Source organism: Haliotis rufescens, unplaced genomic scaffold (genome assembly GCF_023055435.1).
Source record: "Haliotis rufescens isolate VD_foot unplaced genomic scaffold, xgHalRufe1.0.p SCAF_3, whole genome shotgun sequence".
In the NCBI taxonomy this organism is placed as follows: Eukaryota; Metazoa; Mollusca; class Gastropoda; order Lepetellida; family Haliotidae; genus Haliotis; species Haliotis rufescens.
In genome coordinates, this window is record NW_025964001.1 from 22,157,856 (window position 1) to 22,185,481 (window position 27,626).

Here is a 27,626-nt window from a genome sequence, read left to right on the forward strand (position 1 = left end):
GTTCAATCAGCCTTCAACTAAAAAATACATATTCCAAAAACACAAATATATGGTCGAAGTTATCAAGGTTAGGTACCTATTGGCCTAAGGCGAATTGACATCATGTTTCACACCCCCGTTAAGAACATATACTCCTACAGAGGACAGGAGGAAGATGATGCGTGAAAGGGGAGTGTAGTCAGTGTAGAACCAACACCAGAATGCGTTCGGACGGACCTCGAAGCTGCTGCTAATTGCTGCCTTGGAGGAAGCGTTTCTCGACGCTTTAGATTCGTGGTTGCTCCTTCCATTCCACACAGACGACAGGTAGCAGCTAGAGGATTAGATGATGCTTACAAGACGGAGCCCCCGATTAGAGCCCATGTATAGCACATGATCTCTGAATGTGCATCGACTTCTGTACGGGTTCTACAACAGATCATAGAATATTCGTATTCTTTGGAAGAACGTGTTGACGCTTCCAGTAATTAATATATTAGAAGGACAGTTTTAGAGTGTCTTCTGCACTTTAAACATTACAACTTTATATCGTCAGATGCTATTTTTTTATGTGGTTGGACATTGTGATACATGTCAACCCTGTGAAAATGAAGCGACGATGCATTCTGACGTGTGCCTAATCCATATGATCCTTGGCGTCTACCCATTGAAGCACCCGAACCAAATACCCCTTACCACTAACTTCAGGGTTAGAATATTTTTATAGCTGAAATATTTCTGAGTGCGGGGTTAAACACAAGCAAACAAAATAATACTGACAATTTCAAAACTCTTATTTCAACCGCGGGGTATTTTACGGTAGCTTCTTTGTATCAATCTCCACCTACGAAAGCGCCTTCCAGAACGTAACACAATAGTCATATGAAACAATAGCATGTGTACCTTTTATTGGTGAATTTTTAATTTATTTAAGATAAGTGACCTGAGCGTTGTACATAAAACCGCAAACAACAATCTGTCATGTCGTATTTTCAGAACATAGATTTATAGTTAGAATACTTACATTCCGACACTTATTGTGTGTCAACGCATCTCCACCGCGCGCGCACACAAGCGCACGAACGCACACCTCTCCTTCCCAGATCTTTACTCTCATTCCGGTTTGGTTGCAGTTGCAACGCGTGTCGAGACGTCGACGTTGAGGTCGCAGGAACTAGCCACGTCATCTGGAGACCAGCGACAACTGCGTCATGAAGCGAGAGGCATCAGGAAGCGGTTCGACTATGAAGACAATTACGACTGGGAAACTGACAAGAAAAGTTTGGACTATGAGGTGAAATTCAAAAGGCGTGTTGTCTTGTAAATGTTTCAGAGATATATGTTCCTTTCAATGAGTTAGTGACTGAGTTGGGTTTAACGCCGATTTTAACAGTATACCGGCTATATCACGGCATGTTAGCTTATGTGGGAGGAAAGTGTCTGACGTTTACAACTATGATGAAGCCCCTGAGTACGGGTATGGTGCTGGCAAACCTCAAAACATTATCAGTGCTCACCGGGATTCGAACCCACAATCATATCCTTTCAGTGAAGCGACCTTATCAATACTACGTGTTAAACACAAAACTTCAAAGTCCCTTTCCCGTTCCGTAAATACAATGAAGCGGGTACATACGTATTATGTGATGAGATCCAAGTTTTAAAAATGTGAATAATATCTTTGTCTATTTATTCTAAATACAGACAATTTTTTACAACTTAGCCTGGGCCCTAATCCGGAAAACGTTCGTAGTCTTTGTCAAACTATAGAGGGTGCCAGCACCTTTTTTGTTTTGGAACAATGGGTGCTGAGCCCTGTCGAGTGGTATACCGGATGCCTCAGTCCGGTACGCTGGATGCTGAGCCCTGTCGAGGGGTATACCGGATGCCGCAGACAGGTACGCTGGGTGATGAGCCCTGTCGAGGGGTATACCGGATGCCAAAGTCAGGTACGCTGGGTGCTGAGCCCTGTCGAGGGGTATACCGGATGCCGCAGTCAGGTACGCTGGGTGATGAGCCCTGTCGAGGGGTATACCGGATGCCGCAGTCAGGTACGCTGGGTGCTGAGCCCTGTCGAGGGGTATACCGGATGCCGCAGTCAGGTACGCTGGGTGATGAGCCCTGTCGAGGGGTATACCGGATGCCGCAGTCAGGTACGCTGGGTGATGAGCCCTGTCGAGGGGTATACCGGATGCCGCAGTCAGGTACGCTGGGTGATGAGCCCTGTCGAGGGGTATACCGGATGCCGCAGTGCGGTACGCTGGGTGATGAGCCCTGTCGAGGGGTATACCGGATGCTGCAGTCAGGTACGCTGGGTGATGAGCCCTGTCGAGGGGTATACCGGATGCCGCAGTCAGGTACGCTGGGTGATGAGCCCTGTCGAGGGGTATACCGGATGCCGCAGTCAGGTACGCTGGGTGATGAGCCCTGTCGAGGGGTATACCGAATGCCGCAGTCAGGTACGCTTGATGCCATGAAATGTTGGTACGCCAATATTTCGGTGTTGAAATCATTTATTTACTCTTGTGAACAGTGACATATCGTCACGTCGAACACCCGGGTTCGATTCCCGACATGGGTACAATGTGTGAAGCCCATTTCAGGTGGCCCCCGCCGTGATATTGCTTGAATATTGCTAAAAGCGGCGTAAAACCATACTCACTCACTAATTACATGCATTCAACTGCTGCAAAGTTTTGACTCATTCTACGCCGTCAGTCCCATCTCAGTCCAATCTTAATACGTTCCATTTTTATGACGCAGGCGATGACAATAAAATGTTGTCCTAATGACAGTTTGTTTTTTCTTTGGTTAAAGCCGGCATAAGGACGTTATACGTCACTGATGAACTGCAATACGTTTTGAAAATATTCATGAATGCCAAGTAATAGCTGGCGGAAATGTCAGAGTGACAGGTTGGAACGATTAAAGCCATCAGTTCTTGAATATCAATTATGCGTTAATGATAACCCCCTCAGCTCTGAGTCCGACAGAAAAGGTTTCTAAATTCACTGACACTGCTGAACCAAGTGCAGCAATCGTATTTACGTACCTTCCGATCTACCAACCTTTCAGACCCTCCTAAACAGTCAGTTGTTAGTTGGTTTGTTGTTTAACGCCGCACTCAGCAATATTCCAGCTATATGACGGCGGTCTGTAAATAATCGAGTCTGGAAAAGACAATCCAGTGATTGACATCATGAACATCGATCCACGCAATTTGGATCGATGACATGCATCAACCAAGTCAGCGATCCTGACCACTCGATCCCGTTTATCACCTCTTACGACAAGCATAGTCACCTTTTATATATTACGGCAGGCATGGGTTGCTGAAGACCTATTCTACCCTGGATCTTCACGGGTCCAAACCAGTCATGTCCAGCCATGGTGTCGCTGACCGTTCATGTTTGTTTGCTTGTTGTTGAACGCCCACTCAGCAGTCGTCAAGCTATATGACGGCGTCCTGTAAATAGTAAATACATACATCTAGTCTGGACCAACCAGTGATTGAGGGGATGAATAATGTCGTACGCCGTCGGGACACACGATCAAGTCACCGTGTGATTAACAAATACTGACTGGTCGACTCTGATTTGTAGGGGGTGTTTTTATCTGATCAGGAGGAAAGCAATAAATAATATTCCTCCCTCATCGCGTTTTTTCGGTAAAAAAATCTCTCCTCCCTCATATTTTTGCGAAAAATATTACCGAGCATTCTGGGGTAGAACGGGTACCTAGTATACCAAGTCTTGTTATGAGGTCCGGTTCGCTTCTTTATGTGGCTATATTCATGTTTTCTATTGTGTTATATACCATGTTAACTATCGTGTTCTATACTATGTTAACTAAAACGTCATGGGGTTAGGGAAAGGTGACGTCACGTTCAATAGAGACGTCATCTGGTTTGTTCTATGACGTTTCCATATTTGTAAAAGTGGGTCAGTGACATTCGTTTTGATTGCAGTAAATGTTTTAAACCCGATATTGTTGTTTTAGCTATAAGGGTAACGCTATTTTTCAGGGCATTATCATTTGCGGAAGCCCTCGGGTTTCTGTAAATGATAATGCCCTGAAAAATAGCGTTACCCTTATTATATACTATGTTTACTATTGTGTTATAAACCCCGATGTCACGGACCGCTGGTGTTTGCACATGGTTTTGACATGGTTTTGACACAGAGGTTCATCCATGGCACGACCCAGAATATGTAGAGGGCGACATGGATATTGATAAATATAAAATTCTTCGGAATAGGCCCGCATACAGCCTCAAACCTATCCAGGCCAACAAACCCGATCCCTTTCTGTCCCTTTTGACACTGATGTGATTGACAAGATTCAGGAAAGACATGGCAAATATGCGGATCTCGCTTTCGAAATGTCACGCTTGCATCCCAAGTACCAAAGTTGTCCGACTCCCCATTGTTTTCGGTGCCTTAGGTTTGGTACCTCCCAATTTGTTGGCTGATATTGGGAGAGTACCCGGGTTTGCTACCTGGAATACAGCCCTTCTGACAATCTGGGTAAGGTAGAAAGAAGGCTGCAGCGTTGGGGAGTCTTCACATTTCTTCGAAAAGTTCTGAGAGGGTTTGACTAGGCAGCGGTTCCTGGGAGAAGTCCCATCCTCTGTCTGGGCTGCATGTAGAAGGGGCAAGGGCCCTGAGCTGATGATGAGCCTAATCAGCCTGCCTGTGCCAGGATCCCCCAAACTCTCTTTGCTGCATTTATATTTTAATCTGTAAATAATAATAAATAATAATTAAAACTCCTTGTTTAACTTAATGTTCATATACCGGACGATTAACCATGTTGTTAAATATGAGTTGGTTTTCATTTGTTTTGCGAGTTTAAGGAAGGAATACAGTAGTATGAAGTCACTGAGCTACACTACTCGAGTTTATGCAGTTTGTGTTTGTTACCTTACATTAATACACAGAAAAAATGAAAAACAATCCTAAATATTTTGCCAATCTTGAACGTGGAATCGGCAAGGCTCACTGCAACCTACAGAACAATATGACGTGTCTCCATTCTGTTATAACATGAGCCAAATACCATCTTTTCATGTTATGTGATTAATTTTGTGGACTGAGGTTCAAACATATGACAATTTGAGATTTGAATATGACGTTTTATATTATCGCAAAAATTAATGTTTTTTTCAATATTTGTTGACGGTAAACACTCATGGTTTTGTTGCAGAAAGGGACCTTAGTTCAATGGTAGTTCTGGTTAAGACTCTTTTCTGAAACACTCAAGTGGGCCACACGGACCCAGTAGTCGAAGCACCGCAGTTCGCCGTGCAGACTTGTGCCCCTTAGTTGTACCAGCATCCCATGATCATAGGTTCGATCTCTTATTGTCCTCTGATTATGATCCGTGGTTTGTCAGCACTTTACCCCGCGCTTCTTGGTTTTCCATTGGTAAACGTCTGTAGCCTGCATCACTGCAGGCTACCTTCAAACATTAGTCATATATAACCGAACTACTGCAGCGTGAAATCCAACTCACTCACTTACTCTGTTCCAGGTTGAGGACAAGGAGGAAACTCTGTTTCAGAAGATGGCACGGAACTGGAAGACCGTCCTGCTTCGCTTCATCTTCCTTTTCTCCTTCCTCTGCATGGTCCTGTTCTGCTGCCGTTGCTGCTGTCGTCTCATCTGCCCCTTCATCTGCGATGCCTGCACCACCAACTGCGACCAATGTATGGAGTGGTTCGCCCTGTACGTCTGTGGCAATGATCCGGGTAAGGCCATATCTCTGGGTATCAGGGTCATCTTGAAATTGTGATTATTCTACCTCTAAATGGGCATTCACTCAGCAACGAGTTCCCTATTGGGTTAGACCATAACTCAGGCAGTATTGTCTATAGTAACGGCTGAAGAGGGTGTAAAGTATGTCCTTTCGTATCAGGGCCATCTTCAATATTGTGATAATTGTCATTCTGCCTCAAAAGGGACATTAACACGTCACAACTAGTTGTATACCATTTATTGTATGCAACACATCGCATCGTGTGAATCTGCAAGTCAGAATACCTTTTACTTTGTATATCGTGTTTTATGAAATTTGTTTTACCAACGGAAGTTGTTAGCAAATTGGCATTGACACAGCAACGAGTTGCACTCATGACTTACAAAATATTTATTCGGCCTGCCTCTAAAATTTCGGTATTTGTTCTCTCACAGGTTACACAAAACTATCCTATAAAAGTTGATTACGATCGTTCAGTCTCACGGTACGTTAATCGGTGTGCGGTTAAAATTGGCTATATTTTAAGGCGTTTTGTTCAGCTAAGCATAATTTCTCTCGCACCAGTCCTATACCTTTTACAATGACTTTTACACCATTCAGTACAATTCAATTCTATATATCTATGTGAACGTTCAGTACTCAAACTCAGAAGCCACTGTTACAGGGGATATATGAACCTATCACTCTTTGCCCAGTCACGGTCAGAGATCTCGCGAGACCTAAGTTGTATGCTACGCGCTGCTGTGTTCACACAACTAATACCATACAACATTTTGAACCAACTAGAAGTACCGTGTGAATGCCCCTTTATGTACAACCGCCGGTGAAATAATGTTTAAGCATCTAGCAAATGCGTGATTGATTTTGCGTTCAAGTCACCAATAACAGTTAATTTAGAGTGAGTTTGTGTGGTGATGATACAATATATTGAAAACGCAATTATTCAGGGCATTCTCATTGCAGAAGCCCGAGGTCTTTCATTAACTGCTCGACGAAGGAGGGCAGTTGAAAAGAACGAGGGCTTCTACAAATGATAATGCCCTGAAAAATAGCGTTACCGTTAGCTAAAATGGATAGAATTTGTTATCAAACAAAAATAAACAACAATATCGGTTTTGAAACATTTACTGCAATCAAAACGAATCAAAAACCCACCTTTACAAATATAGAAACGTCATAGAACAAACCAGATGACGTCACTATTGAACGTGACGTCACCTTTCCCTATCCCCCTGACGTCACCTAACAACGGGCATGATAATGGCCCGTCGTCAAGCAATATGAGGGCATTATCAAGTTACAGTGGCCCGCCCATTTTTGATAACATGCGGGCGGTTTAGTGATAATTCTATCCATTTTAGCTATAATATAAGGGTATCGCTATTTTTAAGGGCATTATCATTTGCAGAAACCCCAGGTCTTCCATTAACTGCCCGGCGAAGGAGGTTTTGAAACATTTACTGCAATCAACACGAATGTCACTGACCCACTTTTACAAATATGGGCGTCATTGAAAAAACCCAGATGACGTCACTATAATACGTGACGTCACTATAATACGTGACGTCACTTTCTGTACCTATGACGTCACCTAACAACGGGCTTGATAATGGCCCGTTGTCAAGCAATATGAGGGCATTATCAAATTATGGTGGCCCGCTCATTTCTGATAACGTGCGGGCGGTTTAATGATAATTCTATCCATTTTAGCTTTAATTTGTGGTTAACTCATGATTATCTATCTTTTACAGCATTTAAGAAATTTAACAAATTCGCCAAAGCCTTTGGTATTGAAATAGACTACGAGACATTCCAGAAGATAAAGAAGAACTACGGGTTTGAGGGAAACCTGATGGACTCCAGCGCTCAGCAGAAGGCCGCAGAGAACTTTAACTGATTCATTTACTGCGGGACTAGTCGCATGTCATTTACTGCTGTCACAATGCTCTCCCATCCACTGCAGTAAGAGTGTGTAGTATTACCAGGATCTACCACTGTAGTCACAGCGTGCAGTATTACCAGGATCTACTATCCACTGTACTGTCAGAATGTAGTATTACCATGATCTACCATCCACTCTAGCCACAGCGTGCAGTCTATTCAATCAACTGTAGTCACAGCGTGTAGTATCTACTATCAACTGTTGTGTCAGGGTGTAGTATTACCAAGATCTACCATTCACTGTAGTCACAGCGTGTAGTATTACTAAGATCTACCATCCACTGTAGTGTCAGCATGTAGTATTACCAGGATCTACCATCCACTGTAGTCACAGCGTGTAGTATTACCAGGATCTACCATCCAACTGAAGTCACAACGTATAGTATTACCAGGATCTACCATCCACTGTAGTCATAGCGTGTAGTATCTACTATCAACTGTTGTGTCAGGGTGTAGTATTACCAGGATCTACCATCCACTGTAGTCACAGCGTGTAGTATCTACTATCAACTGTTGTGTTAGCGTGTAGTATTACCAGGATCTACCATCCACTGTAGTCACAACGTGTAGTATCTACTATCAACTGTTGTGTCAGCGTGTAGTATTACCGGGAACTACCATCCACTGTAGTCACAACGTGTAGTATCTACTATCAACTGTTGTGTCAGCGTGTAGTATTACCAGGATCTACCATCCACTGTAGTCACAACGTGTAGTATTACCAGGATCTACCATCCACTGTAGTCACAGCGTGTAGTATCTACTATCAACTGTTGTGTCAGCGTGTAGTATTACCAGGATCTACCATCCACTGTAGTCACAACGTGTAGTATTACCAGGATCTACCATCCACTGTAGTCACAGCGTGTAGTATCTACTATCAACTGTTGTGTCAGCGTGTAGTATTACCGGGATCTACCATCCACTGTAGTCACAACGTGTAGTATCTACTAACAACTGTTGTTACAGCGTGTAGCATTTTAGTATCTACTATCCATTGTTGTCACAGCGTGTAGTATTACCAGGATCTACCATCCACTACTGTCACAGCGTGTAGTATCACCAACATTTACTATCAACTGATACGTATTAGCAGGATCAACCATCCATTGTAGTCGCTGTATTCGGATGTGTTTAGTAAGTGCGAAAGGAAACAAGACAGTATACGTCTGGAACACGGTGACCTGCAGTTTGTCCACTTCCACAGACTGAAGTTTTCGTAAACTGAATTAGACTGCAGAGATAGGGCCAACTCGTTTTGTTTCCATTACGGAAAGCCATGTTCGATTTTTTGGCCGTGGTGCTGCACCCATCTTTGATTATTTCAATAAATAACCACATCACTAGCAGGAAGATCATGTACACATTGGCCACAAACATTATTAGCGTTCGAGATCACAAAGAAGGCTTCCAGATTTGTCGTCATCTAAGTTTAAATTATTATTCCCATGAATCATTACTACAGATAGCTAACACACTTAAATGTTGGAATTTAATCAATTGGATAATGCATCCTACGCATTTCTTTGGCTGCTGCAGCGTTCGAGTGTGGGCTTGGTATAATAGAGGATATAAACAAGGAGTGTGGAATATATGCATCTTTTCAAATGCCATTAAGATACGAGTCCCTTTCACTATCCTTAAGCTTTTTACGTAAAGCACTAAATGTCAAATCCGCGATGTTGCTAACTGTTGCCTATCTGTAAACATGTTATCTGTCCACACGTGAAACCAGATAGATGTACTAGTGATGATGTCCATTGTACCGCCCCCGCTAAGTCTGTCGATCAAGACTTGCGTTGATGCCCAAAACGTGGAACTTGGAGATGAAATGTTCCCAGTCCAAAAGTATACGCTCCCGCGCAATGCGACACATTCCATGCCTGGACGACAGTCTAAGGAATGTGCACGTCATCAAATTAGATGGATCCCGGTGTACGAAGCCCTACTTATTGTCATTGGACTGGCTTTCATTCCACACGGGGCTTCTTAAATCAATGGTAAAGCAGGCATTATTCCGGGATAAATTATGACTTTTGACATCCTTGGTGCCTTTTAGGGATTCATGTTGCGTGGCTCTGGTTTGTGTGAGGATTACCCGTGACATCAGCATGTGACGGAATTGTCAGTCATGGCAACACAAAGAGTAATTGGTGACGGTGGACTCGTCTGATTATGGTCTCAGACGAAAGGCATGTGACTTCGTCTGATGTAAGATGTTTTCACTTGGGAAAACGGACTGCCTGTTTCTTAAATGCTTCGTTTTCACAAATGTAGATGATGTATTTTTTAGTTGTTAAATTAAATATTTCATTTTGAAGCAACTGAAACGCTTTTAAATTATTTGTTCAGACTTAATTAGGATTTTACACGCCAAACGTTGAAAAGACGTACAACTATACTATATAGCTATATTGCGTTGGAAACGCTTCGTTCTTCCCAGAATGAACGGTTGCCACGGAGTGGCCACATCACAAATGGTTTGAGTGCAGCTGGGGATCGAACCCCGATCTTCCGCTCTCCGGACAGACACTCTATCCACTTGCCCACGGAGGCAATATATACAGAAACACTATGAAAACAAGGCGGTCCTTGGGTGTATGCTTTGTGTACTGTGTTTACTCCATTCTTTGTTTGTTTTATTAGATAACTTTAATCAAGATGTTATGCTGCTAACGTAAGCAGACATATTAACGCCAGTGTGACGTATTAAGGTCACGTGTTACTTTAGGTCTTCCTAAATCTTGTATGACTCGATGATTGTCTTTAATCATTTCTACATGACGACACATACAGATGTTCCCTATCTAAATGAACCATGCGTTTGTTGTGTTATTTTGTGGTTTCTGGGGACGAATGATGGAACACGTCACAAGAAACATTTGCGACATAAACACTATATGTTTCTTTATTTTTTGTTGTATTTCGGGGTGTTATAATCGGTAACATTCCGCACTACATCGTCTTACTATATGCACCCGAACTCCCGTGAGCGACACATGACGTCAATCTTGTCACAACAGATGACACGCGTGCTGCCATGTACCGCTAACTGAGTGTAGACGTGGTTAAAGCGAGCTGTTTCTGTCAGATAGTAATCTTACTGAATATATTTAACACTATTCTACGAATGAGAAAATGAATATATTAATGAACGAGTGAGTTAGTTTGGTTTAACGTCGATTTGATCAGTATTTCTGTTACATCACGGCCCGACGGCATGATGAGGGAGAAAAGCCTGAATTTAGGTAGGTCTTAGACATTCACTACTTTGGTGAAACCCACGAGCACAGTATGGTACTGACAAACCAAGAAACGTGATCAGGGCGAATCTGGAATTCGAACTCACGATTATTGGTTTCTGTCATGAAAAGGGGAGCAACTCTGCACAGCGGATTGCGGCGCCTAAGATGACTGGGCCACCTTCGCCCTAGGAAATAATTGATATTTGCAAAGTGTTCACCAAGAACATTCCTGGCCATCGTTTCACAAGACGAGCGTACCATCACGACTGTCACAACCCCAATATTTTGACGAAGACTTGAATGCTGCAATAACGTCATTAAACCTCCACTAACAAGTATGGGTTTAAATTAGCTTTTAATGATAGCATTCTTACATTGGCAAGCCTATATCATTAGCCCACCACCATGTCAAACATTACTGACAATTCATTTCTAAGTATGCTGTAAAGAGACTCAAAGTCCCCTATTGTCACGAGTCCAATTTCACACAGCCGTAGTACTAACCGTCAATACAGTTATGGCAGTGGTACGTTAGGGCACAAGGTCTTGGGGCTCACGTTTACATTGAATAACGGCTGTCTTAGCGCTAAGAAAGTTTTGTGGCCCTATTCAAGAAGGACTAGGTAAACTAGGAACCGTTGTTCAGGGATACAAGATACTATGAACAACTTTCCTACACTAAGCAATGAGTACTTAACCCGTGAAGACGTCGGTGAGAACAGGTCTGCAGCAACCGATGATTGTCGTAAGAGGCAATTAACGTGATCGGGGGGGGGGGGGGGGGGGGCATTTTTACTTGGTTGATGAGTGTAATCATATCCCAATTGCGAAGATGGATGCTCGTGATATCAATCACTGGATTTTCTGGTCCAGATTCGATTATTTACAGACCGCCGTCATATCTGGAATATTGCTCAGTGTGGCGTTAAACAACCAACACGTGCCCCATCAAACAATGTTTTTCGATCAAACAGACTGCTGAACACACTCCCAGGCAGCGGACTGGAGACAACGTTTCCGCACATCACAGACACCGTTCTTCTTCAAGGGTTTCCTTGACATAGCTCAATATTTGTTCGCTGCCATCACCTGACAGGATGTATATCGACAGCCAATGGTATATAGTGAAGGAGCATGGTCTTCCTTTGTTTATCAGACATATTGTTATTGTTTTCTGGTAAAAAATACTCATTTCAAACCTTTAGAATATCACGTCACATGTGTAGTGGGATGATTATATATAGGTTGGCATTCGTACAGACGACCGTATTGATGCTGAGGTCTCTTATTTCTTATACAGTAAACTACGTTTATAACGAACACGCTTATACCGAACTGACGGATATTACGAACAGTTTTGGGGTCCCGTCCATTTACTGTATATAGGCTATAAATGTGCCTATAACGAACTACGGTTATGACGATCTAAAATTAGTTGTCCCTTTTAGTTCGTTATAGCCGTAGTTTACTGTATATCGTTCCCCCTTATGAATTCCCTTTGGTGCGGGGGATTAGAACCTGTGAGAAAATAGTTGCCTGCTGGTTGATATATTACCATGTGTCACTGATTTGCCTTGATGCTGTACCTTCGTCTGTTGTATGTACGTTGATCACCGTGGTTCAGACTTTGACACAACCACGTATGTCAACACGATGCTATCGTTCCTCGAAAAGGAGAAAAAATACAGCTAAGACACACTGACAGAAATGGTTAGTAAAGTTTACTAATTTAGTCAATTTTACTGTGCATTGAGACACTAACGTGTTTGGTAATTTTACTAACCAGTTAGAAATATTTTCTAATGAGACAAGTGGATGGCCTACAGTAGGTCAGTACTTAACGTGTAGTGGCGGACGGTTAAAGCGTTCGCTCGTCACGCCGAAGACCCGGGTTCGATTCCCGACGTGGGTACAATGTGTGAAGCCCATTTTTGGTGTCCCCCGCCGTTATATTGCAGGAATATTGCTAAAAAGCGACGTAAAACCATACTCACTCACTTTACGTGTAAGTATTACTACACTGTAATGAAATCTCGTCTTTTGGTTATTTTGCGATCCCTGTTGACAGCAGATGAATACGATTTTCAAAGACAAGTGAATGAAGAATGACAAAAACAATACAGGTAAAAGATAACTTACATAACATGCATCATGATTTGCAGTGTCATTTTAAGTATATTTACATAATATTACGAAAAGTAATTGACAGGTAAATAAAATAAACATATATTGTTTTACACTCACAAACTTAATAAAACGTTCTTCATTGAGTACACATTATACAGTTAAATTTTTTGTCAGTCATGAAAAAATTACACAAACAATGTTAGAAAGCCAAATATATACCTACCACACATACTCATAATTATCCCCTTGTTTCAAAATGGCGAGCGTGACACTGACCAAGGCGGAAGTGAGAATGTCACGTGGTCTTGACGCCGAAACTGCTGCCACGTGTAATCTACGAGACAGGACACTAAATTTGCTGTTTGCTAAATATGTGACAGATGTTACAAATCAAGTTAGTAGAATTCTCTGGACCTTTTTCTCCATGCAGACTCAATGTCTGAAGTAAGAGTCCCTACAAACATCTTAGCTGTAGAAAGGGTCAATGTCTGCAGTGCCTTTCCTGACAAAGCTTCACAGTCGCAGACATATTCAATGACTGCAAGACCATTCCGGAGCATCGCAGTCGTCCTGGTAATGATTCATAGTTTGTCATCACAGTACCCGTGTAGGTGGATTTAAGTGCTAAACCTGCTACTCCTGCATCACTTGAGGCGTTTCTCCCATATCAATCCGAGACTCACTCAGGGATGCCTTGACATATTATGTTACTTAAATAGGTCGGATTTCTGGACATGTATTCATTTTAAACATAAGTGCCGACAAGGATATTTCCGTTACAGAATGGAGGCGGCTTCAGGTGGAGATTACACACGGTGTAAGTCAAATGAACTATATTCCATGGCATTTGTTTTAACGCCGAGAAGTCAGCTTACAATTTCATGTAAATCTTAAGAATCAATCTGAGCATCAAATGTAGAATTCTTGTGTGAACAATTATTGAGGATGATATCGGATATATAAAAATTCTGACACTTTGTACTTCATCCCACGTTAAGCTAGCGCATCGAGATATTACTTACATACAAAACGGCGCTAAACCTAACAAATCCCTCACCTAATCACCAAATGTCAAGGCTTTCACTGTTTCACTTTATTGTAGGCCATGGTTCGACTCTGCTGAGGCTGGGGACTATTGCACAACTAGATGCCATCGGAGGCATTACGTTTTATTGCTGAGCTTCAGAGTCTGAGGACGATCATTAGTCACTGAAGTATACAATTTCATTAAAATCAGATCTTAGCTCTCGCTACCTCTTTTCAAAGATATAAGATACATCCAACTGCAAGTCACGTCAGAACGACCATTAGAACATTGACCAGCCTAATGAAATGACATACAAGAAGTCGACATTTTTTTAATCCCAGCTTACTGCAAAAGTTTCAAACCCGCGACTTCCATTCCAATCTCATTCAAATCAGATCTAAGTTCTCGCTGCCGCTATACAAAGATCTGAGGACATCCCATTACGGGTCACGTCAGAACGAACTTTCGCGAACTTTGACCGACCACTGAAATGAATAACAAGAAGTCAACATCAGCCAATTAGAAAGCAGCTTTCTCGAGCTTTACGGCACTCGTTTCAACCTGGCGACTTCCTTTTCAGACTACGCTTGAAAAATATGTTGACACAGTTGTCGATTCAAATTTTGAAAACTGAACAAACGAACATTCCGGAATGTCTAATATATGGTTGAGATTGTATGGCAGTGAATCCCACGTACTGTGCAACGCCTCCTCCGTTCAAACAAGTTTTCATCCCACGGAAGCGAGAGATAGACAATATTTTTGACGGAATCAGTCGTACGGGTCGTAACTGTCGTTCGGAAAACCCCGTGTTAACGTTTTCGAGGTTGCATGATTAGAAAACATATTCCGACTGTCACTTTCATGATCTCGTAAGCGTCGCTTTGATTGGTTGGCTGAAAGGTCGTTCTGACGTGACCCGGAATAGGATGTCCTCAGATCTTTGTTTAGCGATAGCGAGAACTAAGGTCTGATTTTAATGAGATTTCTTCCATTCCAGACTTGAAAAAAATATGTTGACAAAGTTAGAATATGAAAAGAACTTTTTCGGAATGCCTAATATACTCTTCGAAAAAAAGTTGGGAATACTTGGACATAAATTAAAATTTCCAAAAATGTGAGAGATATTAGTTTATAGTAACAGCTGTATGATAATAATGAACGAATTGGGAAGACATTACAATCGGTAGTGAAGTATGACAGTATATGTTATGACAGCCAACTATCTTGAAGGACGATAGTTGTAAGATGGGACATTTCATAGTTGACGTTTTTGGATCAGTTGTGCGTAATACCGCCACGATTTGTCAAACAGTCATTCACTCGGCGAGGCATAGTGCGTCTGAGTCTCCCAATGGCGATTGAGGGAGACTGTCCCACTCCTCTTGCAGCGCCTCACCAAGTTGAGCCAACGTGGTTGGCGGCCTTTGACGTTGACACACACGTCGCCCTATCATGTCCCAGGCGTGTTCCATGTGGGAAAGCTTTGTGAATACCGCCCCTGGGCTCATTGCTGGCCATGACATTCTATTGATGTTGTGCTGCTGGGGGTGAACATTGACGATTGACGTGCACGGTGAGCACGGGCGTTGTCGTCATAAAAGACAAAACGTCGACCCACACGCCTTGTAAACGGGACAACAAAGGTTGTCAGTATGTTGTCCCGACAGTACTGTCCCGTTACCCTTCCTTGCACAATACAGAGTGGAGTTTGCTCAGTCATAGTGATGTCACTCCACCCCATAACCGACACGCCGCCAAATCTGTTATGAGGTCTCAGGCTGACATTATCTTGACGTTCATTTCGACGTTGGTACCTGTTCCATAGTCAGCTTATCGCAGACTGTGAAAAGGTGAAGGTATTGGCCACTGCACGCTGACTTCTGCCAGTTTCCAGAATGACATAGCCCGGAGACTTTGGTTGTGTTATGGTGTTAAGTTTTTAAGACATGAACGTTCTTCCATAGGATGTTAGTCGTCAACACTTATCTTTGTTCTAATACTTGGTATTAACATTTATATTTCACGTCCCCCTCCCTTATACGAGTATAGATTATCGAGATTGCATGGCAGTAGTTTTAAAGGGCTGTGGACCGTCTCTACCGTTTCAAATGTTTATCACATTGAGGCGAGGGAAAGACGATGATTTGGAAGGAATCAGTTGTACAGCCCGTGACTGTCGTTCGGAAAACCCCGTGTTAACCGTTTCGAGATTGCATGATTAGAAAATACATTCCTACTGTCACTTTCCAGATCTGGTAAGTGACACTCTGATTGGCTGATGAAAGGTCGTTTCTAATGTGACCCATAATAGCAGGTCCTCAGATCTTTGTCTAGCGGTAGCTGACTTTGAGATTGCTCAAGTACAGACATTAAATACATGTGTACAAGCAGCACAGGTTAAATACAGCTGTACAAGCAGCACAGGTTAAAACCTACATGTCGAGTACACAACATATACGGTACCCTTTGGCTTGCCTTAAGCCAATGACATTACCTCCATTTTTTTAATAGCGCTTTGACCTTGGCGCAAAAGAAAGAAAAAAGAAGAAGAGAAAAATAAGAAATAAGAAAGAAAGGCACAAGCGGGTATAGGGTTTGTGAGAGCTACTCTACTGATACAAAATGTCACATGGTAGCTCTAGTATATAAGACACTGGGCGTGTCCTTGCAGGCGAGGGACGAAACCGAAACTGATAAGCACAATCGGCCCACCGCGCATATTCATGATGAAATTGCAGAAAACTATATAACACAGCTATCGGAGCATACGAGTCGCCCACAAGATCCGTTGTGACCCAGATCAGCGCTGGCCAGATGAAGTCTCTCGTGAGGCAAGCTGACTCCGTTGGAACCTTGCACATGTCTCTGTGGTAACGTTTCATAGTCAAAAACTAAACACTAAATTGAAAAATTGAAATGGTACATAAATAAATAGCACGAATGGACTGTTGTACATATGTCCTCGAATGATAATTTTAAGTCAAAGATAAAAACTAAATTTATATTGATATTTTAAAACCATCGCACCAAGGCACTAGTTCTGTTGTTAACCAGACAACAATGGATATGAGGAATTGGGGAAGTCTTTGAATGGCATTTAGAAGTCATATACTTAAGAGAGAAATATGGATGGCAGCTTCTCTATTATGAACACAAAGTTTCGGAGTATGCGAGTGCTTTCTCCTTCATCGGGTGACTCGATAGTTGACCGCCTCCGTGGTCTAGTGGTAGAGCCGCCGCCCGGAGAGCGGAAGGTCCGGGGTTCGATCCCCGGCTAAGGCAGACCAAAAGACGTTAAAAGATGGTGCTTGTTGTTTCCCTGCCTGGCGCTTTGCATTAAGGGGTTAAAACAAGGACTGGTCGGCACGGAGTCAGCATACTGTTTCTGAGTGGGGTATTCATATCCAACTGCTGCATGGCATCTCAGTTGGCTGGTACTATAAAATCGTCATTAGTCCGGACTAGCACAAGCAGCCACACACACACACACACACACACATGCATGCACGTCGATATGTAAGTGCAATAATCTTGAACGCGACGTTACACCTTTTTTTCACCTCAAAGGATATATGGAAGGCCGAGGTATATTAAATATAGAAAATGTGGTACAATTTTTCCGGTGTAAATTTATTGCAGCTTGCAACGTGGTTATGTCATTTTTCATTTATTATTCCAATCAATAAGGAATGAAACAAATATAGGAAACTATTTGCATTAAAATAATAACACTTCTGAAGTAACCCCGATGGTTGAAAATATTGCATTACAAAAATATACTATAAAATAAAATTATATTTGCTGAATGCGCATTGACACTGACTGAACCATTCACAGAGGAGGTGGCAAATGTCGGATGTCGTATTGCAATGTACCATCTCACAAAGACGTTAACGCATGTCAAAATATTGATAAATGAAGATTCTGTTCTCAATTGATGCAGATGTCATTTTCGACATTTGACATTGCATACCTTCATGGTTCAATATTAATCTGTGACTATGGAGAAAACCATTAAAAGAACCGTTGCACTTCGAATATAGCATCAAAACTATCAAAATGAGTACCTTCTGTTACACCTCGACAAAATCAGTATATGTGCTATCATGTGACTGGATTTCTGGTCCATCACTGGATTGTCTGGTTTGTCGCATATGCTGCGCCGGCAACAAACACATGTTTTTAACGCAATTTGTGTGAGCGGTGGAGGCTACCGGTAGGGGGGCCCGACCGACTAGTCCTGCAAGCTGATTGTATGACACCTATAGCCGGTAGGGCAGCCCGACCGACTAGTCCTGCAAGATGATTGTATCACACCTATAGCCGGTAGGGGGGCCCGAGTGACTAGTCTTGCAAGCTGATTGTATCACACCTATAGCCGGTAGGGCAGCCCGACCGACTAGTCCTGCAAGCTGATTGTATCACACCTATAGCCGGTAGGGCAGCCCGACCGACTAGTCCTGCAAGCTGATTGTATCACACCTATAGCCGGTAGGGCAGCCCGACCGACTAGTCCTGCAAGCTGATTGTATCACACCTATAGCCCGGTAGGGGGGCCCGACTGACTGGTCCTGCAAGCTGATTGTATCACACCTAAAGCCGGTAGGGCAGCCCGACCGACTAGTCCTGCAAGCTGATTGTATCACACCTATAGCCGGTAGGGCAGCCCGACCGACTAGTCCTGCAAGCTGATTGTATCAACCCTATAGCCGGTAGGGCAGCCCGACCGACTAGTCCTGCAAGCTGATTGTATCACACTTATAGCCGGTAGGGGGGCCCGACCGACTAGTCCTGCAAGCTGATTGTATCACACCTATAGCCGGTAGGGCGGCCCGACCGACTAGTCCTGCAAGCTGATTGTATCACACCTATAGCCGGTAGGGCAGCCCGACCGACTAGTCCTGCAAGCTGATTGTATCACACCTATAGCCGGTAGGGCTGCCCGACCGACTAGTTCTGCAAGCTGATTGTATCACACCTATAGCCGGTAGGGCAGCCCGACCGACTAGTCCTGCAAGCTGATTGTATCACACCTATAGCCGGTAGGGCTGCCCGACCGACTAGTTCTGCAAGCTGATTGTATCACACCTATAGCCGGTAGGGCAGCCCAACCGACTAGTCCTTCAAGCTGATTGTATCACACCTATAGGTAGGGCAGCCCGATCGACTAGTCCTGCAAGCTGATTGTATCACACCTATAGCCGGTAGGGCAGCCCGACCGACTAGTCCTGCAAGCTGATTGTATCACACCTATAGCCGGTAGGGCAGCCCGACCGACTAGTCCTGCAAGCTGATTGTATCACACCTATAGCCCGGTAGGGCAGCCCGACCGACTAGTCCTGCAAGCTGATTGTATCACACCTATAGCCGGTAGGGCAGCCCGACCGACTAGTCCTGCAAGCTGATTGTATCACACCTATAGCCGGTAGGGCAGCCCGACCGACTAGTCCTGCAAGATGATTGTATCACACCTATAGACGGTAGGGCAGCCCGACCGACTAGTCCTGCAAGCTGATTGTATCACACCTATAGCCGGTAGGGCAGCCCGACCGACTAGTCCAGCAAGCTGATTGTATCACACCTATAGCCGGTAGGGCAGCCCGACCGACTAGTCCTGCAAGCTGATTGTATCACACCTATAGCCGGTAGGGCAGCCCGACCGACTAGTCCTGCAAGCTGATTGTACACATGTGCTGCCAACCATGACAGTGAACGGAGGCTTGATTGGGTGCGAACTGAGGGGCGGGCTTGTTGTGCGGTCAAGCGTATAATTTTGGAAGAAATCACCTCCAACATGACCATATATGGAGCCTCTGTATCCGCACCGCAGTATTTTCGTTTCAGCCTCTGTAATTGATAAACGGGACTAAAGTGCAATGTATCCTTATTTTCGCGCCGCTTTCGATGTTTTGATACGATATTTGCATTAACGATGTTACGATCTATCCATTTCTGCAAAATTGTATATACACATGAGACATAAATATATTTCCTTCCAACCGCCCGCTCCTGACATGGATAAGAGAATGGAATGTATTAAACGTTTTCCATTACCCTGTCACAGTCGAGAGTGGAACAAATACCACGTGTCGATCCACTACAGTTAGTCGGCCGGTGTCGTATGCGTGTGCGTGCGTGTGTGTATATGTTTCAGCCTCCACGTGTCAGTCGCTCCTTATTGCCAAAGGTGGAAGGTGGCGGTACTCCTCACTGTCACACCTACCTAACTAGATTGTAATGTAGTCGTTGTCGCAGTCGCTGGCGTCTCCAGCATCAACCAACACGAAAGATAACAGCACTTCATAGCTGGACCATTCGGAACGCTCTGCCCAAGTGGCATTCATCTATCTGAAGAAAATGGCCGCCATATTGACATTGTACGATTTTAAAACAGCTCATACCGAATACATTTTGAGCGAGTCAAGATAATAAAATAACAATATAAGACATAAGTATCCTTTATCACGACCCATGCTTTTTTGTATCATTGATAAAGTGAGTGAGAGTCTTGAACATCAAACCCAGGGTCTCCATGCAATGCCAACTTACCGTAATGTTTAATTGCTCTGAGATACTTCTCCAAGGATGGGTTTTACAGTGAGATTGCCGATATCCACGGTGTGAGTCAACCCTCCGTCTGCAGAGCAATCCATTTCGTATTTCCCACAATTCCTGCTACTCAGATGATTACCAAAGAAACATTCTTCGGCACAGCTGGATTCCCCAAAGTACTCGGTGCAGTTGACTACCCACTTGTTGCCATTATGGCGCCGAAACGTGACGAGGTAACAAACGAGGGGTGTTCATTAAAGATTTCCCCTGACCCACTTCCGATGGACCTAGTGGAATGAAACTTGGCATAGGTATTAGTCTTTCTCCACATAGGAACCACCAAGAGTTACACTCTTCTCCCATCGTTTTATGCAACTATGGAGACCTCGCTTTTAAAAGCCCTCATTTTGCGTCTCAAACCACGACTTGACTTCAGAAATCAGTGTTTCATCATCCGTGAAACGTTTTCCCTTCAAAAATGACTTCATGGTTGGAAAGAGGTGGAAGTCAGATGGTGCAAGGTCAGGAGAGTAAGGAGGATGTGGAAGGATTTCATAGCCACAGGGCCGCGCTTCTGTCTGGGCAACATGAGAGTTGTGTACTGGAGCATTGTCTTGCAGGAGACGGACACTCTTGGTCAGCATGCCACGTCTCTTAAGCTTGATAGCGTCCCGCAATTTCCGCAGCAGTGAAGCATAATAAGCTCCTGTAATTGTGGTACCCTTTGCCAAGAAATCCATCATCACTACTCCGTGCTGGTCCTAAACACCGTGAGCATGACCTTTCCTGCAGAGGGTTGGACACGTGCCTTCTTTGGGGGTGATGACTTTAGTCTCAGGATCATAGTGATGGACCCATGTTTCATCCTGTGTGATAAGTCTGTCAAAAATGTTTGCCTGGTTCTTTTGGCACATGTCCAAAAAATCCTTTGAGCAATTGACTCGTTCCTGCTTTTGGAAAGGTGTGAGCAACCTGGGAATCCATCGTGCAGACACCTTATGCATGTTCAAATTGTCATGGATGATTTTTTCCACAGACCCTACACTGATCTTGACATCTTGTGCTAACTGGCGAACAGTTATACGTCGGTCTGCCAAAATGGCGGTCTCCACTTGATGGATAGTGTCCTCTTCAATGCCTGAATGGGGGCGACCAGGAATGGCAGCTGTTTCCACAGATGTCCGACCACACTTGAACTGGCGATTCCAGTGTTTAACAACGTCATATGATGGGGCATCTTCCCCATAAGTTGCTTTCAATTCATTGAAAGTTTCTTTTGGTGTGCGACCTTTCAAATATAAAAACCTAATCACTGCTGGGTATTCTACTGGCTCCATTGTCACACCCTACTCAATCATAACACCTGTAAAAGTGGTAAGATTAATAGTTCGGTGCTGCAAATTCAGACATAACCCATAGATTCATGTATCATTACACATGTGAAATTTCAACCAAATATGATAACCCTAAGTGGTTTAGGGGAAATCTTTAATGAACACCCCTCGTACGTTTGTCGGAAGGGTTGCCAACATGAGGTGAGATGCAATCACTTGTTCAAAGAAATGAAATGAGATAAGGAAAAAAAAAAATTTACTTGAAATCACATATTTTAGTTGTAAGTAAAGTAAAGTGTGCAAAGTAAAAAGTTAAGCACATCCTAATATATTTCATTTTTGTTTGGTCCCAATATTTGTAACAGTCATGAAATATATACTTACGGGAAGAATTATGTTTTCTCGAGATGATGTAATCAGTCATGCGTGACGAAAGCTCACGTGCCATGCATGGTATGCCCGTGCAGCACACTACCCTCGAGTATCTCTAAAGCAGTATATCCAAACGTTAAATTTGCTTTCTTAAGCTCGGTCTAAACAGTTATTCCATGACATTGTGTGACCATGGCACGAAGGCGATCATCAAACGCCACAAGATGGCAAATAATCGGCATGCACAACGCAGGAATGTCTTGTAATGCCATTGTTCGGAATTTGGGGTATCATCACACTATCATAAGCCGCTTAGTCGAGAAACATGCTCAGACCGTTGATGTACAGGACCGTCCCAGATCCGGAAGACGTCCTGTGACGACACATCGCGGAGACAGGGACCTTCTTCGTCTCATACGCCGAGAACCCTTTTTAACAAGTACTCGTCTCAAACAGGCTGAAAGCAGCAGGACTGAGGGCTAGACGAGTCCCTTGTTGAGAGATCACCACAAAGCTGCTCGTTTAGCATGGTGTATTGCGCGTCAGAACTGGAATCTGAGAACTTGGAGACGGATCCAATGGTCAGACGAAAGTCGCTTTCTGCTCCACGTCACTGATGGAAGAACGAGAGTTTAAGGAGCACCGGAACACAGCCTACACCCCCAGGAACATTAAACCAACTGTTGCATACGGCGGGGGCTCGGTAATAGTTTGTTGGTGTATCTCTCATAATTGCAGGTTGGAATTGGTCACCAAAGTGGCAACTTAACAGGGGCTCAGTACATCCGGGACGTTTTGAGGCAAGTCGTCGTTCCTCATTTTGACAACCACCCTCTTGCTAATCGACCTCAGTACATGGATGACAATGCCAGGCCACACCGTTCGCATGCAGTCGTGGATTACATGAGGGCCAATGCAATAACGACTCTACCATGGCCAGCAATGAGCCCAGATTTGAACCCCCTTGAACATGTTTGGGATATTCTGGGGCGGCGCATACAGGCACCAGATTCTCCTCTACACGATTTACGCCAGCTGGAAGCAGCATTGCACCAGGAGTGGTTGTTGTTGACCCATCAACAGATCCAACCTCTGACTGGAGGCATGAGACGTTGGGTGGAATGCGTCATCCGGGCACGTGGCGGTTATACCCGCTACTGATCTGTTTCACGTGTCATGTCAAGTAGAGACTTTAAGGAACATTTTCACATGAAACTCGTTTACCTCATCCTGCAGCTCCATACGTTTTTAGGTATTGTCTAAGGTCAAAAACAGTACCTGTGTTACTGTGATGCTTTTGTCAGTAAATTTCAATCACAACGCGCCAATATCTTCTTTATTTGTTGTCAAATGTTTGTTCTATTCGATGACATTGGTATCGCCCAGGTCCTGTGGTCAGTCATCTCATGCCATGATTTTTGTCATTTGTCATGGTTCAGAAATAGGGGTGAACTTAACTTTTTTTCTTTGTTTATATTACCTAAAGTGCTAAACACGCGCTGAACATAGAACGTTGTCCAGAAACATTATCAATGCAATTATGAACAACTCATAACCTGTTTAACAGGGGGGGGGGGGGGGGGGGGGGGGGGGTGGGGGGGGGGGGTGGGGGGGTGGGGGGGGGGGGGGGGTGTTTGAAGAAATTGTAATACATGAATTGTGTGTGATCAAAATTCCAGATGCCTTCACAAGACATCTGGTGTTCTACAATGCTCCCCAGAAAAGATGTGTTGTCCGGGTTATCTTTTTGTTACAAAACATGTGCATGCGTGAGAGACGACCACTTCCCCAGGGAATTGAGCTTCTCTCAGCTGATGGAACTGCTCCGGGGATGCCACGTCCAGCTTGCTGTCCAGTAACACTGGTCATGATGTTTGCTTGTTTGTTGTTTAACGCCTCTCAGCAATATTCCAGCGGTCTGTAAATAATCGAGTCTGGACCGAACAATCCAGTGATTGACATCATGAGCATCGACCTACGCAATTGGGATACGATGACACGCATCGATCAAGTCAGCGAACCTGACCATCGGCCCAGTTATTCGCCTCTTACGACAAGCAAAGTCGCATTTTGGATTTGTTTTTTGGTCTCCATATCTGAAAATATTTAGAATGTCATTACCTTCAATTGTGGCATGTTTCATGCTTTTATCACAAAGTGCACAATTGTATGCCTCCACTATTTGCCTCTTTTTCCCTAATGGTGTCCACTCAGTAGAAGAAAATACTGTGTTGAAATCCCTTTCTAAAAAGATCATGATGACATGTCCTTTTGAATACTCGACTGAAATGATCCAGACACTTTTCAAGGAGGTGAAACAGCCGACTAATTACTAAATTGTTTGCTTGTGTGGAGGGTCATGTGTGCATGTGTGACACAGGTAGGCGTTTAAAAACAAGAAGACAGAATCACCCATACCAAATCCAACCATGCAAACTTAAAGTCATAAATGATTATCGTTCGAAAACGATACACACACGTCTCTCTAGCTCTATGTTGAAAATAATGAAGGTATTATACAAGACCGTATTGACGATGAACAAATCAAGATACAGTAATACTATTACAATTCAATGTATATTATTTATGTAAGTTATCATCTGTCTACAAGAAACTCTTAATCCTAATATATTGAAATCTGTGACAAACACCACCAGGGCCCACTTGCACAAAGCGATCTTAGCGCTAAGATGATCGTAACTCCCATACTTTAACATAGGCTTACAATAGTTGTAGCTCTAAGATCGCTTTCCGCAAGTGGGCCCAGGTCTCAAATCCAGGATGGTACGCGTGATTCAAATGTTACTATTGCCCGGAAATTTCTTTTTTTGGAACCGACATGACGTTACTGGAATGCCATTAATTCTTGACATACATGTACTTGACGAAGTCATATTCTTCTGTGATAACCGTCAACGCCGGTTTTGCAGACTATGGGCAATAGAAACTTAATCGAAGTTGTTCTGATACACATTGATATATTTTACTGTTCTTTGACTGTCTCATCCATACAGCCGAATGGTACAGTACGTTCATTGTATAAGAGACAGCTCTACCGGATTTGACTTCTTCTGGTGTGAAGGTGGTCACAGGAAGGACCCCCGCAGTTTTTCTGGCCAGTAATGGACGCGCAAGATACATGTAGGTAGCGATTTGTTCCGCTTTATTGGTCAAGGCCTATTATTGTACCTGACCTTATTCTCCCCACCCATCAACCCAGATTCGTTATAAAATACCATCGTGATGATCAAAACATCCGTTGGAACTGCGCTTGCTTTATGTCCCCTCAATGTCATTTAAAATCATTTTTTGTTTACATTGATTGTTTAAATTCAAAGTGTCCTCCCACGATAGCTTGTTTTTTGCCCATGGAACAATTTTGTCTCGGCTGGTTGGCATATTTTCCGACAGTGTTGAGTGGCAGGATGTGAACATCAATGCATTTCGACCAAAAAAGCTGCACGTATGATAACCCTTTGACATTCTCCTTTACGTCTATCGACACAGTTTGGCCATACATTTATCCTGCTTCTATATGAACCTTATATCTAAGACCTAAGTGCTTGCAGAGGTTTTATTAAAAAAATCCTGTCACATCTATTACTTTTGTAGGAAGTGCTGACATACTGTATGTATGATATTCCCACTTTCGTTAAAAAATATGTTCAGGTGCAGATGGATTGCTTTGAGTCTAAAGGGTTGCCTTGTTATGCCAAATGCCCGAATTCGATTTCCCATATGGGTACAATGTGTGATTACCATTCCTGGTGCCCCCTCCGTCTCATTTGTGCAACATTGCTAAAGGAGGTGAGAAGCCATACCCACTCTCTGGAGTATATTGTTTTCCTGTTAATATGATTTATGCTATCTGTTTGTTGATTGTACACTTTGCTGTTTTCATCATAACTGAAGGTGCAAGTTTTAGCAGTGGGTCTGATTATGCAATATTTACATACAAGAATGTCAATCTTTTTTAAAATGATTAAAAAAACTGATGATTGATATACTTTTTTACCCTCATGTGTTAAGTGATCTTCGAGTTTCTGACTACTTGCTGTCGGACTCACTCCATGGCAAAAATAACCTTAATGCTGCCGATGTTGCCATGACGATCTCCCCGTATCAGGGAACTCTAGGCAGCTGAAGCAAGGTGACGGTGTGTTATGCAGGTACTGTCTGAATGGGTTTGGTCTGACTTCTTCCTGTTTCTCATAAACCGCGCGTGACGTCGGTGTTTCATCAGCTGTTGGCCACTGTAGCTGCAGCACGGCGGAATATTCTGTATGAAAAACTGTTAGACCACTTGTCATTAAACCAGTTCCTAAAAATAGAAGACTGTGTTGACAATGATGTAGAGATTGTAACATTGCTTGGTGGTATTACACCTCTTGTGGACGAGATGTCGCTTGATAATCTGTGGCACAGTTTATTAACATCGTGGAGAAGGAAATCAGCTCATGGCACCTGCAATCTGTCCTGTACCTTTAACACATCGTCAGGTGCAAGTTGATACTAATATGTTATTCTTTTCTTGTACTCTCCGAAACGAATGGAGGAAAAGCTTATTCATTCATTCATTCATTCATTCATTCACTTATCAGCTATAGGCCGCTATAATTACCAATATACGCCAGTGTGTCATCAGCTGGAGGCCGCTATAACAACCGATATCCGCCAAGTGTCATCAACTGTAGGTCGCTATAACTACCGATATCCGCCAAGTGTCATCAACTGTAGGTCGCTATAACTACCGATATCCGCCAGTGTGTCATCAACTGTAGGTCACTGTCACTACCGATATACGCCAGTGTGTCATCAACTATAGAACACTATAACTACCGGTAAACGCCAGTGTGTCATCAACTGTAGAACACTATAACTACCGGTATACGCCAGTGTGTCATCAACTGTAGAACACAGTAACTACCGGTAAACGCCAGTGTGTCATCAACTGTAGAACACAGTAACTACCGGTAAACGCCAGTGTGTCATCAACTGTAGAACACAGTAACTACCGGTATACGCCAGTGTGTCATCAACTGTAGAACACAGTAACTACCGATATCCGCCAGTGTGTCATCAACTGTAGAACACTGTCACTACCAATATCCGCCAGTGTGTCATCAACTGTAGAACACTATAACTACCGGTAAACGCCAGTGTGTCATCAACTGTAGGAGACTGTAACTATCGATGTACGCTAGTTTGTCATCAACTGTAGGACACTGTCACTACCAATATCCGCCAGTGTGTCATCAACTGTAGAAAACAGTAACTACCGGTAAACGC

The 27,626-nt window shown here is 43.4% G+C and overlaps 1 protein-coding gene across 5 annotated transcripts in view; it reads left to right on the plus strand.

Moving 5' to 3' along the window:
• LOC124146463 overlaps nt 1–26,658 on the plus strand; it is a 29,251-nt gene extending 2,593 nt beyond the window's left edge. For 2 of the 5 annotated variants that reach the window (XM_048403919.1, XM_048403918.1), the window contains exons 2-4: nt 1,113–1,273; nt 5,512–5,728; nt 7,488–10,002. In XM_048403919.1, the coding sequence (XP_048259876.1) occupies nt 1,113–1,273; nt 5,512–5,728; nt 7,488–7,633 (524 nt within the window). In that variant the 3' untranslated portion in view covers nt 7,634–10,002. Of the gene's footprint in view, nt 1–1,112; nt 1,274–5,511; nt 5,729–7,487; nt 10,003–12,546; nt 12,633–14,151; nt 14,299–25,351; nt 25,479–26,366 lie in introns of those variants that run through there. The other 3 variants (XR_007223283.1, XM_046516766.2, XM_046516765.2) reach the window with 3 other exon arrangements.
• The last annotated feature ends 968 nt before the right edge of the window (nt 26,659–27,626 follow it).